The 16,662-nt window shown below is 44.4% G+C and overlaps 1 protein-coding gene and 1 long non-coding RNA gene across 3 annotated transcripts in view; both read left to right on the top strand.

Moving 5' to 3' along the window:
* Window positions 1-301, top strand: part of LOC126988942 (nuclear apoptosis-inducing factor 1-like) — a 3,993-nt gene extending 3,692 nt beyond the window's left edge. The window contains exons 2-3 of the mRNA XM_050847367.1: window positions 1-11; window positions 255-301. The exon at window positions 1-11 is cut by the window's left edge and continues 134 nt beyond it. Coding sequence (XP_050703324.1) covers window positions 1-11; window positions 255-301 — 58 coding nt within the window. The remainder of the gene's footprint in view (window positions 12-254) is intronic.
* A 5,122-nt stretch (window positions 302-5,423) lies between these two features.
* Window positions 5,424-8,975, top strand: LOC126988943 (uncharacterized). 2 transcript variants are annotated; one of them, XR_007742680.1, is made up of 6 exons: window positions 5,424-5,446; window positions 5,600-5,678; window positions 5,830-5,950; window positions 6,345-6,492; window positions 6,655-7,054; window positions 7,258-8,975. It is a non-coding gene; the product is annotated as an uncharacterized LOC126988943 (long non-coding RNA). The 2 variants fall into 2 exon arrangements; XR_007742681.1 differs by having other exon boundaries at window positions 6,659-7,054.
* Window positions 8,976-16,662: the final 7,687 nt, after the last annotated feature.

Below are 16,662 nucleotides of genomic sequence, written 5' to 3' on the forward strand. Positions count from 1 at the left end.
TGTGTCCGCAGGTAAATTATGTTATGAAATGTACTTCATGCTAATCTTTGTATTTGGTAACCTACGTAACATTAGTCTTTGTGACAAGTGCTACCAACTTGATATATTTCACCATAAAAAATTCAATAATGCAGTGAAGAACCTTGAAATGTTTGTCGTTGAGTGCTGGGAATCGAACTCAGGCCTTCATAACAGTAGTCAGCAGGGCAGCAACCCAACTGAGCCAATGATGAGCTAAAAAGTCACTATGCCAGGGGCCACTTCTGCGGCACTTGCCGTAACACCCCAGCCCACACTGTGAACTCCTTATGAAGGGAAGGTGACCCCACTCATCAGTTGCTCTAAAGGTATGGGTTCGATTTCCCATAACTTTTGTTGTATATCTTGATTTTTTAACACATTTATTAGTTTTATTTGGTAAAGATTATTATTTTATTGTTTTGCCCACCAACTCTTGATTTCCAGAGAAACTTAATTATGAAATAAAGTTCCACCTTCAGTGGTTCAGTGCAACACACAAGATTTGAAAATCAACTTGACCTTTTCACCTTCATGTTTGCTAAGGCAGAAATTGCAAAGCTTTTACGTAGTTTCAATTGGGTTTAAGGAGAGACCACCATTCTGCATAGAGTCTGTGTGGTCTGAACATATATATCTTAAGTTGAGCAGACATATTAGTTTAGGTTTTCCTAAAATTCCCCGCTATTCATAATCAAAGCACAAAATAAGATATCATACCATGTTGAATGACTCTTATCATGATGATTTTTTACGTACAGCTTCTGCAGACACAGAAGTGTGTAATCTTCCTTTCGGAGGATTCTTTGACACCCGCACCTCTGCAAGGCCCATCACAGCCCCCTCCTCACCATCCCCGCCCTACTACTACTCACCGGCTGGCCCCTCAACTGGCACCTGTACACTGTGCCTCAGAAACTCTATCTCCCCCTGATGTAGGCGCAGCACCTTCTCACGCTTCCACCGGCAGGCAGAGGAGGGTTAACCCACCAGTTGGGCCCAAAATGGTGAAAGTTCAAGAAGACATCCTTCTTGAAGTGAGGAGGCTGAGTGGTGCTATGGATAAGGTGGCTGCAGCCTTGGAAAAAATTGCAGTTACCTTGTCAAAATAAGGTGACAGGTCCAATTAGGTAGGTTTTTATTAACTAGGTTTCATTAGTTAGAAACAAAACAGAATTAACCTTTTTTATTTTGCCTTTGTGGCATAACATGAATTATACAATAGTCCACTCTGTTAAGGTGGATCCCTAGATCTTACCTTAGTGTATTAAGACACTGCTGACTGGCTGTTGGCAGGGAGGGCATCTGACAATTTTGGCATCCAAAATACTATCCTATGATCAAGAAATATTAGTATTCCTTTACTTAGCTCATCTGATATAGATAAGTTTGTTTTGTTGAAAACATTGGAATAAGCAGTGATTCCACAACTATTAACACAACTTTCCATCCTCAATTGTTAATAATTATGGTGAGTAGAAGTCAGAGAACAACATTTAATGATTATTACACTTTCATCTTTTATCAATATTTCCAGCCATTGTGGATTCACAGCTGAAGTGAACGGACTATGTCTATAAAAACATTCTAAATCAATCAGTCAAAGTGTCTGCCCTTCCATTTCTCAAGTATTAATATTCCTTTTGAATAAAAAGTCTTTCCTTTTGTTAATGCAGCAATTATTTTGCACACATACGTATGCAGAAAAACACCAATACAGTAAAAGTCCAATCATCCGAAAATCCCAGTGGTATGAATCTGTAGTTTGTATATTTTAAAGTGACTGACAAAAAATATAAAAATGAAAAACATTACAAAAAAATACATAGAAGTATCAAAGGTGCCGAGCCGTGGGTACAAGAGACAGAAGACTCAGGCGAGGTGTGAATTAAGTCTGCGTGTTGCCCTAATGTACAGGTGTCATCTATAATCTATATCTATCTATCTATCTATATATCTATCTCTCTCTCTCTCTCTCTCTCTCTCTCTCTCTCTCTCTCTCTCTCTCTCTCTCTCTCTCTCTCTCTCTCTCTCTCTCTCTCTCTCTCTCTCTCTCTCTCTCTCTCTCTCTGTGTGTGTGTGTGTGTGTGTGTGTGTGTGTGTGTGTGTGTGTGTGTGTGTGTGTGTGCAGAATGTATGGTGCAATTGCTGTTCTGTATAGTGTCAGAATGTTTAGGTGAGGTCAGGTTGTTTTGGGTGAGGAGACAGCATGAGGAACATTGCTGACAGCAACGCCGCCACCCTCAGAGCAAAACAAGCCAGGAAGTTGTTTAGGGTGGAGACAGCATGAGGAACATTGCTGACAGCAACGCCACCACCCTGAGAGCAAAACAAGCCAGGAAGTTGTTTAGGGTGGAGACAGCATGAGGAATGTTGCTGATGACGACACCACCGCCCTGAGAGCCGCCAGCGAGAGAGAAGAACAAACCGGGCGTCTGAGGTGGCGGGGCTTCTGTTTTAAGTGCTAGGGCTTTGTGGCGACTCGCACTATTCGCTGAGATGTATATACATGCAAGTTTTTATAATGTATTTTTAACTGTCTTTATGTACACGTAGGTTAGAATTATAATATACAAACTTACATGTATATACAGTTTCAGTGAAGTGAGTGAGGAGTCACCACAAACCCTGAGCACCCAAAACAGAAACCCTGCCACGGTTAAAACACTCAATTATCAACCCTTCCCAGCGACTACTGAGATATCCGTAGGCAGCACCATGAAACTAAACAGATATAATTGCCTCCTTTGTTGTATAACTTTGCAACAATAAACCATCAATCAATCAACCCTTCCCAGCGGTGTTCAGACAGACATGACAGGGAGATCATGTGGGTCGGGTGGAGCTAATTTAAAACGTCATTATTTCTTTGTCTATGCCAGTAATGGCCTCAAAATGAGCTGCTATCCCTCCCTCCATCCTGAGTCACACACCTGCGTCTCTTTTCCTATTTGAACCATTACCGTTAATAACCAATGAGCGGTAATTCCTTGTTAATGATTAAGTAAATGGCCGCGGTGTTCAAGACGGGGATCGAGATTATGAGGGCCAGGTCAGGGTGGAGCTAATCTAAAGCGTCATTATTTTTTTATCTAAGCCATTAATGACCTCAACATGAACTGCTATCCCTCCCTCCATCCTGAGTCATACACCTGCGTCTCTTTTCCTATTTGAACCATTACCGTTAATAACCAATGAGCGGCTGTCCAACTCCCTTATGCAAGAGTTAGCCAGCATCTTCTTTATTTCATCACTGTTACTGATGCTAAACTCTGAAGTAGCCTTTCCCTAGTTTGCATCAATACACTGCTCCAGTCGTTTCAGAATAAATAAGCCATTTCTATTCTTTTTAGGTCGTTTTACGAACAGTAGGCAATTACAGTTTTGTTTATTATATTAGTTGCTACTCGCTCTATCAAGACAGCTCCCCAATCGTTTAAAAATAAGCCATTACGATTTTTATCTCGATCCTTACAGAGACAGTATCTATTATAGTTTTGCAGGAGGCTTTTTATCTTATTTGGCATCTTATTTTCAGGCTAAGGTCATCCTATAATTCCTTGTTTTCATTTATTTCATGCGGGATTTTATGCTTCCTCGCAAATCATGTTTTTTTTGTCGTCCTTCTCCCTTCCAAACTCCATATGCACAGTGCTTTCCGAAAAAAAAAAAAAAAAAATTCGGCCACCTCTTTTGATTCTTTTTTGTAGGAGCAGCGAGTAGCGTTTTTTTTTTATTATTATTGTTTCCTTTTTTGTGCCCTTGAGCTGTCTCCTTTGTTGTAAAAAAAATGAAGCAAACAAATCAAAACTCACGAGAAATAAAATTGTCGTCCTCAGAATATGTAACAACGAGGAATAATATGTACTTAACCTTTTACTGAACCCTCTCGTAAAACCACAGCCTCTTATAGTACAAAAAAGAATATAGATTGGTTGTGTTAACACGCCGACATCTCTTTTCCTATCTAATCAACTGGCGCTTCTGCTGTCATGTATTCTATTAACCTATAACTGAACCCTCTCGTAAAACCATAGTCTCTTATAGTACAAAAAAAAAATAATATAGATTGGTTGCATTAACACGCTGACATCTCTTTCACTTCCTAACCATACAAGTACTATTCTGTCGTCATATACGTATTCCTGTAAACCCAAAGCCTCCCGGAAAAGCAAAACCTCGGCATTAAAAAAAGGAAATACACGAGCACTACATCATCTGGAGCTAATGATGCTGCCGAGCCCTGGACGCGGCAGCCACGAGTAATGACCGCAGCAGCCCCGCCCACCGCCATCACTGCTCCCTGGGCGGCCCCGCACGTTAGACAAACCCGAGAACTGTAATTCCCTGTGCTCGTTAGGCCGCCTCGCACACGTCACGGGCTCGGCTGAGGGGTATATATACCTGGGACGGCCACAGAAGACAGTAGTATCCTCGACACAAGGCTAAAAACAGCAATGGCGAGAAGGCAAACTTTGAGGAGTCTTCTCATACTCCTCATACTTACCAGTGACGTGCTCGCCCACGTCATCAAGATGACGGAGTCCTTCCGAGTTCCAGCTGGCCCTGGACACTCGATGGACTCTGACCTGCAGGACCTTCCCTCCGCTAAGGACACGGTGGAATCCAGCTTGGCATCTCGCGAGGTGCTGGCGAGGTTCCTCCGTGTCGCGGACAGCAACGGACTGCACTCTGGCCCTGGTCTCGAGACGATTCGAGACCGAGCCAGGCAGGCGAAAATCGCGGCGGGCGTTTTAAGTGGGATAATCCACCGACGGAAGAGGGCCCTGGGTGACACGGATAACGAAGGTCTTACGCCTAACTGGTTCTCTCGCCTGGCCGAGAGAAATGTTATTTTTATCACCAGGGTCTTCAGATCTCGGCGGTGGGGGAGGTACAGGTACACGATGAGTGTGTCCTCCCTCATACTCTTGGTGTCCACGATCACGCAAGTGTACCTGGACAGGCAAGGTATGGGGGATATCGGCGACACCTCGACTTACCTGGATTTCTACTGGCTCCTGTACGACATACTTAATGAGGTCAAAGGGTTTGCGGACGAGAATTGCTGTTATCCTACTTATTGGCCCGCCGCGTTGCTCGCCCCGACAACTGCAATTCCTACCGCCTGGTGGAGGAGACCCGCCGTGCCTTGGAAAACAGGTGGTGAAATTCGGACTGAATTTAGGTCATTTACTAAATCTGGGGATTTGGTGTGGAGGATTAAAAAAATATCGTGCTTGAGACCGTAAGAAATGGCCTCTTTGTTTGTGTCTTTATAACATTATTTTTTGAGGCAATTAAGTCTCCTGGAAAGTGATGCCAGAGTTGTTTTAAAGTTCATGCCTCGGGATTTCCAAGGCTTGCGTGGTGTTGCCTCCACCAGGCGGATGGGATGATGGGATCAAACCCGTTGCTGACTCCACAGGTAAGAATATTTTCCTGTATACTATCTTTGCTTGCGTGTTACAGCGGTGCGCGTGTTACAGCGGTGCATATTAGTTTAGTCCATGATTTTGTTATGTCCCTTTGAACTCGCCATTGCTCATTGCGTTTATCCCTCTCCTGATTGTTATTCCAGAGTGGAAGGAACTGCCTGCACCTCCTTTGTTTCTGCGGTAACGTGCGGGGAGGAAATTTAAGCCATTGCTGCCATCCGGGTAAGAATCTTTAACTGTACAATCTTGGCTTGCATATTACAGCATTAATATTAGTGGATTCGTCCACATGGGATGTTCTCAATATGCTGTGTCATTAGTCCCTTTGAAAAGACTGTTGCTCATTGGGATTCTCTCCCTAATGTTTATTCAGGGTTGTGAGGACTGACCTGAAGGACCTTCCCTCCATGATGGTCACGGTGGAATCCATCCTGATAACACAGATGCTCCTCTCCATGCTGACTTGGGCAACGAAAGCCACTGCCTCGCCACGGGTAGGAATGTTTTACTGTACCATCCTTGCTTGCGTGTTACAGCAGTGTATATTATCGGCTTCGTCCACATTTTCATTCTGTATCATTAATAACTTTATCATTAATAACTTTGAATTGGTAATGGCTCATTAGGTTTATCCCTTCCCTAACTGTTATTCAGGAGTGAGGAACTCGCCTGAATATCCCCTTCCGGCCTTGCTGTAACGAAAGCCATTGCGATGGAGCCGTTGATCCATCACGAGTATGGATATTTTACTTGGATATCTTTGCTCGAGTATTACAGCAGTCTCTATCTCTGTCTATCTCGGTTTCGTCCACATGTTCTCTATATGCTATGATTACTCTCAAACGACTATTACGTATTGGGTTTATCCCTTTCCAAATTCCTCTTCAGGAGTGAGAGGAACTGACCTGAACATCGCCTTCCTGCTTGCTGTAGGGAAAGCCTCTGCTGCTGGCCCTGCTGGAGAAAGTCTACCGTCTACGTCATTGTGCACCAGTACCCAAGACGGCCAGGCAGCTGGGAACACAAGCCACCACAGGTAAGAAATCTTTACTGTATTTTTGCCTTTAATATTACAGCGATGTATTTGGTAAGTTTCCTCCAAATCTTTGTTCCCTATACGCTATTTGATTAGTCTCTGAAACGAGAACTGCTCATCGGTTTGTGTTGTTCATTTCCTAATTGTTACTCCGTGTGGAAGGAAGTCTGCACCCACGCGGTCATTCTCCAAAATGGCGCATCGAGTCGGTTGTTCCCTGAATCCCCTGCAAAGCCTTCTCTCTGTGATGGCCACGGTGGAATCTAACATAATGGCACAGCCGCTGGCGAGTGTTGGAGTCTGACTACTCTCTGGCCCTGAGCTCGAGACTTCAGATGAAGCCAGACAACCGAATATCTCTCCTGCTCCTCCCCGCGGTGCTTGCCTTGCCTTGCCTTGCCGAGTGTACAAGGTTGTGCACAACTATAGCGACGGAATGGATCACATTATACACTTGGGTGCCGATGAACACTGCTATTACCCGACATACTGGCCCGTCTCGTTGCTCGCCCCTGACCACTGCAACCAACACTGCCTTCGATAGAGCCTTTGCTGCCACCAGGTAATATTTTTTTTTATTATTCTGGTATCAATTTTTATCCTTCTCTTGCATATTAGAGCATTATTGTACGCATATTAGAGCATTATTGTCCACATGTGAATGTCCTCAATTTAAGTATGCTAGTCCTTTCTCTCAAGTTATTCATGAATTTTTCCATTTTCCGGCTGTCTCTTTGATTTTTTCATTCCCCTTGTTGTCCACAGGGGTGGGTGGGTGGAGCCTGGCCTGGACCTCCCCTTCATGCTGTTCCTGCTGGAGAAAGTCTACCTCCCCTTAATGATCCTGCTGGAGAAAGTCTACCTTCCCTTCCTGGTGAATTCAGTTTGAACTTCAACCCCTGCGTATTCTAGGGCCCGGCGGTGACCGTCTTTAGATTCAGTGACATGCCCGAGTTCAGTTTGAACTTCATCCCCTGCGTTTTCTAAGGCCCGGCGGTGACAGTCTTTAGATTCAGTGACATGTCTGAGTTCAGTTTGAACTTTATCCCCTGCGTTTTCTAAGGCCCGGCGGTGACAGTCTTTAGATTCAGTGACATGTCTGAGTTCAGTTTGAACTTTATCCCCTGCGTTTTCTAAGGCCCGGCGGTGACAGTCTTTAGATTCAGTGACATGTCTGAGTTCAGTTTGAACTTTATCCCCTTCGTCTTCAAAGGCCCGGCGGTGACCATCTTTAGATTAAGAGACCTGCCTGAATCTGTTTGAAAATCATCCCCTACGTTGGATAATAGCGGTGCTCTTCCGAAAACCCTTTGACCTGAATAAGTATGTCATGAGCTAGCCAGTAGAAATTCAGTGAAAACCCTTTGACCTCAATAAGCATGTCATGAGCTAGCCAGTAGAAATTCACTGAAAACCCTTCGACCTCAATAAGTATGTCATGAGCTAGCCAGTAGAAATTCAGTGAAAACCCTTCGACCTCAATAAGCATGTCATGAGCTAGCCAGTAGAAATTCACTGAAAACCCTTCGACCTCAATAAGTATGTCATGAGCTAGCCAGTAGAAATTCACTGAAAACCCTTCCACCTCAATAAGCATGTCATGAGCTAGCCAGTAGAAATTCACTGAAAACCCTTTGACGCGGCGGGCCAATAGGTGGGATAATAGCAGTTCTCGTCCGCAAACCCTTTGACCTCATTAAGTATGTCTTATAAGAGCCAGTAGAAATCCAGGTAAGTCGAGGTGTCGCCGATATCCCCCATACCTTGCCTGTCCAAGTACACTTGCGTGACGGTGGGTCCAAGAGTATGAGGGAGGCCACACTCATCGTGTACCTGTATCTCTCCCACCGCCGAGATCTGAAGACCCTGGTGACGAGGACAACCTTCATCTCAACTAAGCGAGACAGCCAGTCAGGCGCAAGATCTTGGTGTATGCTGTGTGTCCAGGGTTAGCTGGAACTCGGAAGGACTCCGACCAGCCTACACCATTTTGAATCCGGATAACGTGGGCGATCACGTCATCCGTAAGTGTGATGAAGAGTATAAGAAACTTCTTCCAAGTTGGTGTTCTCGCCATTGATGTTGGGAACGAACGACACAACACGCGAGAAATCGAGTGGTATCAAGACCGTGTCGGGGTTTATGACTGCCTTTTTTAGTGTGCGTGTGTGTGCGTGTGTGTGTGTACGCAAGATTTATCCCCTAGTATCAAAAGGGGAACGGGCCCTTGTCCGAAGACGGCCCGGGGAAACTAGCTCTGTACTTCTTCAATGTGGGATTTTCAGGCTTTTGGAGTTTCAACTTTGGCTGTTGTAATTATTTCAACTTGGGCTGTAGTAATTATTTTAACTTAGCCTGCAGTATTAAATTTTTAACTTCAGCTTTTGGAATTATTTATAGTAGTACATAAATGCAATCTAAATACCGAAGTTATTGTCCATAAATTATCTAAAAATGATGCAAAAAAAATACATTCAACTATTTTTTCCTGTTTTTAATTTTACCATGTGGTTGACATGCATGCTGAACCTTCAAGGAGGCTATTTAGTCAAATGTCAAAACTTTCAAGTTAATAAGGAAATATTCTGAATATTTACTATGAGTATCCAATAGTATTTATCACAAGTAGCCAATAATACAGACAAAGAAATTACCCCACTCACAAGTCTGCGATGTGTTTGTTCTACATCATTAAAATTCTTGCTTGTGGACGGACATTTGAAATATAACAGTCTAGGCAAGAGGTGTATTGCTAGCCATACTGCAGTGACACTTTTGACCTTCACAAATAGGTCATTCCAGTATATGCAATTTGTGTCCGTCGTGTATGATTTAGTTAAGAAGTAACTGTTCCCTGGGATAACGAGTGTGCAATGTGAAGTGTAGCTGAACAGTGCTGCCGCTACTGCCCAGGACCCCAACCTTCAAGGAGCAGCACACCAGCCGTCACTCCAGCCTAGATCCACTTCCGGCTCGTCTGTTGTGTTCACAGGCGGCCTCAAGTGATAGTGTCATGGACCACTTCACTAAGTTTTAAAAAGTTATAATAAAACTGCAAAACAGGAACGTGTGATTTACTGAAACCCTTCCTAGCTACTTACATACGTCGATAGTTGTGTATCCTGTATTTGCCCCTAAATGTGGTGCTACGGCCAGAGGTGGGCAAGTGCGGTACTTAGTGCGGTAGTACCGCATCACAAAAAGTACCGCATGTTTTGTATTTTTATACTGTCTAGAATATGCATATATAGACAGTCAAGTGCTTTATAGTCTGTATAAGCAAGAAACATTACCTAAAGATGTGTGTACGTAGTTTCTGTGTGTTAAATTCACTACAGAAACCTATAGAAGATACGATATTTGTCAAAGACAATGAAAGCCTGTTTAGATTATATTTGAGTTACCGCTCGACGTGAATACTTTCGATTTTATTTGCGTTACCGTTCGACGTGAATACTTTCGTTTTCTATTTCATCTCTCCACCTGCTGACGTCATTTTCAGCGCGCCGGGTGACCCGCTGTCCTTTGATCATGGTCTTTTCACGTCTCTCGCCACTTATTTCCGTCACTATTATACGTTTTCATACTCCTGCAACTACCGAGGTTATCGCATTGCGTTGTCATGTTCAGGAACCGCCGATACAAGCAGTCAGACGGAAAAATAAACCTGAGGCGGCAGTGTTTACCCGCCTTACCACGCCTGCGGTAACTCACTTACGGGTGCTCGGAGCCGCGGTAACTTTGGCCTTACCAGAGGTGCGGTAAGTGGTTGATGAATGCTAATTTACCGGGTGGGCGAAGATACCGCGAAGCTTACCAGCCACAGGTCCGGTAAATGGTATGATGAATCCAGCCCCTGGAGGTTATACTGTTATTGTGTCCGAGTGCACATGGCAACTTTGCATCCTTCATCATCATTTTAACAGAGATGTCTTTGGCTTCAAGCTTAAGAAAATGCATTAAAAAAATATTTTTCAAGTATTTTTTGGACCATTGCTACTCACACTGTTGTTAATAATAAGGCCACAATATACTGATTTCATACATTTTTTTATATAGAAACTGTTTATGACGTCATTGTTCAAGCCCTTCCTGCGTCGTGACTGGCTCAGTCTGGTTGACATATCTGACTGTTGATTGGCTGGTTGTGGGTATGGGACTGAGCCAGTATACAGTTTCGAATAATGCCCCAGGGACACAGGTCAGGTGTGGCATCCTGGTAACCACATTTTACCTTCCCCAGGTTTTCCCAGATACTTATTTATTGACTAGCCCGAAAGGGAGGATGCACTCGCCAACTGTTCGGGCCGAGACTGGAACCTGCAGCCGCGGATTCGTAGCAAGGCACGCTAACCACTAGACCACGGAGGGTACGGGCGGAAGGGTGAGGGAGTTATCGTGTAACCGGTATATATGAAGCAGGCAGTATACAACTATTTATTATTATTATTTTTTTTACACCAAAGGAAGCAGCTCAAGGGCAACAAAAAGAGTGTAAAAAAAAGCCCGCTAACCGCTGCTCCAGTAAAAGACGAAGTAAAGAGTAGCCAATAGAGGTCAGTTTCATAATCTTTCATTTTATCTTCCTTTTTCTTTTCTTACAGTCTTTTACCTTCCTTTTCTCTTTTCTTTCCTTTTTACCTTCAACTCTTCTTTTCTTCTTCCTCGTTTTTTCTTCTTTTTCTTCTTGATGCTCAGCGGAGTGTGTGGGAGGCAATGTCATCAGTGTTCCTTCTCTTTTCCTTCTTTTCCTTTTTTTCCTTTCCAACACCCACGCCACGTCATGTCCTTATATTTCTTTCTTTTTTACCTTCTTTTCAGCATCCACGGCGCCTCATTTCATTATTTTCATTATTTTTCTCCCCGTTTTTTTTCCCTCTTCTACTTCCGCTGCCTCATTTCGTTATTTTTTTCATATTTTCCTCCTTTTCTTTTCTTTTCTCTACATCCACGTCACCTCATTTCATAATCTTTCTTTTGTATCTTCTTATTTCTCTTTTCTTACAGTCTTTTACCTTCCTTTTTCTCTTTTCTTTCCTTTTTACCTTCTACTTTTCTTCTTCCTCGGTTTTTCTTCTTTTTCTCCTCTTCCTCCTTCTTTTTCTTTTTCTTCTTCTTGTTTTTCCTTTTACTCTTTTACTCTTTTCTTAACATTCTTTCCCGTTCTTTCACCTTCATTTTTCTTTTTTCTTTTACCTTCTTTTTTCTCTTTTCTTTCCTTTTATACCTTCTTTTATTCTTCTTCGTCCTCTTCTTCCTAGTTTTTCTTCATTTTCTATTCCTCTTCTTTCCTCTATTTTTTTCTTGCTTTTACTATTTCCTCTTCTACTATTTTATTTCCTCTTTTCTTACATTTTTTTCCCGTTCTTTCACCTTCATTTTTCTCTTATCTCCTTTTTCACTTCTTTTTCAGCCTTGTAACTCGGCCCTAACTTCGGCGGGGCGGATCAGACCCTCATTACTGCCTGTACCAACACGTTTTTTCTTCGGCTTAACTTGCATGATTAAGACACCCGCTGGAGGACGTCGAGGCCCCGCCAGCAAACAGCGAACGTCCTCTGCCTGACCCGCCTCTCCTCGCCCCTCGCCGCCGCCGCCCCGCCCAGAAAACATGTGATGGTCGTTTCTTCTTCTTCTTCTTCTTCTTCTTCTTCTTCTTCTTCTTCTTCATCATCATCCTCTTCTTCCTTCTTGTTCTTGTTCTTGTTCACAGATACCAAGTCGATGATAAAATGTTTGTGATTCTATTTTGTGTTATATTTTCTTCTTTTTCCTTTTCTTCTTCTTGTGCTTCGATTTGGTATTTACTTGTTCTTCTTCGTCTTTGTTTTCCTGTTTTTTTCTTTTTTTCTTCTTTTCTTCTTCTTCTTCCTTCTTGTTCTTGTTCTTGTTCTTATTTTCTTCATCTTCTTTTTCTTCTTCTTCTTTTTCTTCTTTTTCTTTTTCTTATTCTGCTTCTTCGTCCTCCTCCTCCTCTTCTTATTCTTTTCTTCCTTTTCCTATTTTTTTTCTACTTCATCTTTTTTGTTTTTTCTTCCTTTTCTATTTGGTGTTTCTTCTTTGTCTTCTTTTTCTTCTTCTTCTTCTTCTTCTTCTTCTTGGCGATGGTAGTGGTGGTGGTCACGCTGATGTTGATGATGACTATATTAGGGGTGGTGGTGATGGTGGTGGTGGTGGTGGTGTTAGGGAAAGTCATAATGATAATAAAGATGACTATGATGATGATGATGATGATGCTTATGATAATGATGGATGTAATGGTGGTCTTGGTGGTGGTTAAGATTCTGATAATGATGATAATAATGATGATAGAAGGAGGGGGAAGAAAAAGAAGAAGAAGAAAAGAAGAAAATTAAGAAGAAAAAAAGATGAAGCTGATGAACAAGAACAAGAAGAAAAAGAACAAGAAAAAGAAGAACAAGAAGAAAAAGAAATACCAAATCGAGGCACACACTTTATCGTGACTGAAGTGACTAAAATCGTTGCCATGGACGTTATAGCGAAGAAGCCAAATCATCTTCCTCATCATCTTCGAACAATGTAACGAAGAGGTCGGTTCCTAATTTACCTTAAGACCAGTTTTTGGCGGCCGGAGCGAGGGCAGCGAGGCGGGGATCGTGGCATCACATAACTTGGGCTGAACCTCTTTTTCACCGACACAAGGAAGCGAGGCGGGGATCGAGGCATCATAAAACTCGGGCTGAACCTCTTTTTCACCGACACAAGGATCGAGGCATCACATAACTCGGGCTGAACCTCTTTTTCACCGACACAAGGATCGTGGCATCACATAACTCGGGCTGAACCTCTTTTTCACCGACACAAGGAAGCGAGGCGAGGATCGAGGCATCATATAACTTGGGCTGAACCTCTTTTTCACCGACACAACGGGATCAAAAGTTTAAAGTAAGAGCCACACGCCAGAGGAAAGGAAGAGTTTCTCACAAATTGGGAGACGACGAAACCGCTTATATATCACAAAATGCGGTGATTCTCAAGATATCACTACGCAAGTACTTAAAATAATCATAAAAAAGTTAAAAAAATAAGTGTTCCTGCCCTCAAACACTCAACTTAGTATTATGTCGATACACGATGATAGCGAGGAGTGTAAAGGGGCTATTACACTGGCCAAATTTTCCGTGGATCTTCAGTCAAACCACGATTTCCGCTGGCGTGGTTCTAATTTTTTCTTGCTATTGCTGCTGCTGATGGTGGTGAGTAATACCGTCGTCATTCTGTGAAATCAACCGTAGCTTTGGAAGATCGTGGACGAGTCAGAAAACCACAGAAATATGAGAGCCACGCCAGCGGAAATCGTGGTTTGACTGAAGATTCACGGAAAATTTGGCCAGTGTAATAGCCCTTTAGTGTACCTTTACGATCCACCGTCTTCCACTACACGCCCTCCCCCGCTACGATGTGTACAGTGCCGGCCAACGTGTCATTACGGGCCCGTTTGCAGCAGTTGTGTGCATGTTTGTGCTGCCGTTGTCCAAACACTCGCCACGCCCACGCCCTCCACCCTGCGCGGAGCGAGGGGCGACGCAAGCACCGCCGCCTCAGGCATTCCTTACACAGCTTAAACTCACTCCACGGGCGAAGGACCGCCGCCTTCCTGTTTTGAAGGAACGCACAGAAATGAGTTTCATTGGATTTCTCGAAAGTTAAAAAGATTGGAATTCATCACGACGGCCGCGACCCCGGACGGAAACTGCTTCCACATCAACAAGTTGCCTTAATGAACTAACTTTGCACGTGAGAGATGCGAGCACGTGATAATGATCGATGAAAAATATACTTTTAATCTGAGCCAGAAAGTCGCGGGTCCTCAGGGTGAATATCACGCCTGTAGTGCAGGCAGCGACTTCATGAGAGTTAGGGAAATACACTTCAGTGTTTTATGAGTATTACACACACGGCGAGATTATCCCCCGGGTGTCATGTTCCCGCGTTGCCTTCACGACGACGAGGCACGAAAGAGGCTCCAAGTCACGCCGATGAGGCACGAAAGAGGCTCCAAGTCACGCCGATGAGGCACGAAAGAGGCTCCAAGTCACGCCGATGAGGCAAGTCACGCCTCTGAGGCACGAAAGAGGCTCCAAGTCACGCCGATGAGGCACGAAAGAGGCTCCAAGTCACGCCGATGAGGCACGAAAGAGGCTCCAAGTCACGACGATGAGGCACGAAAGAGGCTCCAAGTCACGACGATGAGGCACGAAAGAGGCTCCAAGTCACGCCGATGAGGCACGAAAGAGGCTCCAAGTCACGCCGATGAGGCACGAAGAGGCTCAAGTCACGACGATGAGGCACGGGCACGAAAGAGGCTCAAGTCACGTCGATGAGGCACGAAAGAGGCTCCAAGTCACGCCGATGAGGCACGACAGAGGCTCTAAGTCACGCCGATGAGGCAATTTGCACGCTGGCCGCCTCATCCTTGAAGCAGCGCGTGTCCTGCCCGCCGCCCTAACGAGGCCATCAGCACGCCAGCCCGGCACCGCGCCCCACCTGCGAGAACAATTTATTTTCACTTCGTCCCTTTGTCGGCGACTATTCTGTGCAACAAGAGTTAATATCAGCGGCTTGTAATTTATTGTACTTGTATACGCTGATACATGGCGGGGTTATTCCCTTGGCGTGGGCGTTTTAATAATTGCGTACCCTATTTGCACGTACCCGCCTAATGTAATACAATTATCGTGGAGTTCGTAAAGCGAAGTAGCGAGTACCAGCAGCAGATTAATATTCCCCTCCTTGAAGCTGAAAGCAAAAATGGTGAGCAGACTGTTCTGACGTTTGCATTTAGAATGTATAATGGGATAAGGTCCTGGTTAAGGCGCCCGCAACAAAGCCGGCGAGAACACGTCCTGCAGAGAAGCAAGGTTCGGGGACCGGAACCATGGCGGGCAGGAAACCTTATAGATGAAATGTTTGGGGGACGCATTACAATGGAATCAGGACCGACAAAAGGCCCAGCGTACACTACTGAAAAGGAGGAAAATCCATGACGGAAACAAGGCCTTTCTTCCTATGAATCGCTGTGAAGAACCGTCGATAATTACCGCTCCTTCACGGCCACGGCGGCGCTGCCTTGGTGCGGGGATGATTTGTGAGAGGAATTAGAGGGACGAAGAACAATTATATTGCAAGGATTTAGTATCTCTGAGACACGAGACTTCCAATTAAGACAATTAGTCAGGGAGGATCGAGGATGTCTTGTGGCGGGGCGCAGAGTAATTGTTGTGAAAGAAAAGGTAACTGATTGTTGGCAGGAAGCGGCTGAGTGGTGGATAATGTTTCTGGGGCTTTGGCGCCACAAGGCTGTTCTGTTCTGTTGTTCATTAGAGGAATGTAAAGTTGGGGCATACGCTATGGCTTCGCGTGGCCCCGGTCCTCATTTCTGTCGCATTGGCCCTTGAGCCTGTGGTGGGTGAGAATCCATTATCCCGGGACACGGGCCAGTGTGGCATCCGGGTTACCACAGTTTACCTTCCCCAGGTTTCCCCAGGTACCCATTTATCGGCCAGCCTGAAACGGAGGATAAACACCTGGGTGAGCTGCACGCCAACTGTCCGGGCCGGGACTCGAACCCAGGCCCGCGGATTTGTAGCTAGGTACGCTAACCGCTGCACCTCGGAGGCGGCAGAGTAGAGCACATACTCAATTCAGAAGTTTCGTGGTTCCTACAACAAAGGCAGTAAAATACATGGTAAAAGAAAATGCAACTTCTGAGTGATGTGTGAATGAGAGCATGCACGTATATGTGATGCATAATAAACTGGAAAAAATAACACTCGGAGGTATGGAATTCCGTATATATAATAAAACTCTGGAAAAAATACCGTAGAGTTCAATTCCGTCCTTTGGACTGAAGCCGCGATGGGTGTGAACCTCTTACCAGTAGACGCAATGGAGATTCTTACATCCGCATTAATTCTTTCGTTTTGTTTATGAAGCCAAGCGGGTGAACGGACGAGTACTGGCGGAGTGCCGAATTATAACAACATTTTCAACTCAAAAATCTTACGCAGTTTTTCTTGCCTATCGCGTCTGACTCATTCCGATCCATTGCATCTGACAAAACACCAGCGCCGCCAACAATGAAGTCTTTGAAAGTCTTCCTCTGTAAGCGACAGGGGAACGACGCACGGCGGCGACATATACTACACC

This window comes from Eriocheir sinensis, unplaced genomic scaffold (assembly GCF_024679095.1).
Source record: "Eriocheir sinensis breed Jianghai 21 unplaced genomic scaffold, ASM2467909v1 Scaffold1014, whole genome shotgun sequence".
Classification (NCBI taxonomy): Eukaryota; Metazoa; Arthropoda; class Malacostraca; order Decapoda; family Varunidae; genus Eriocheir; species Eriocheir sinensis.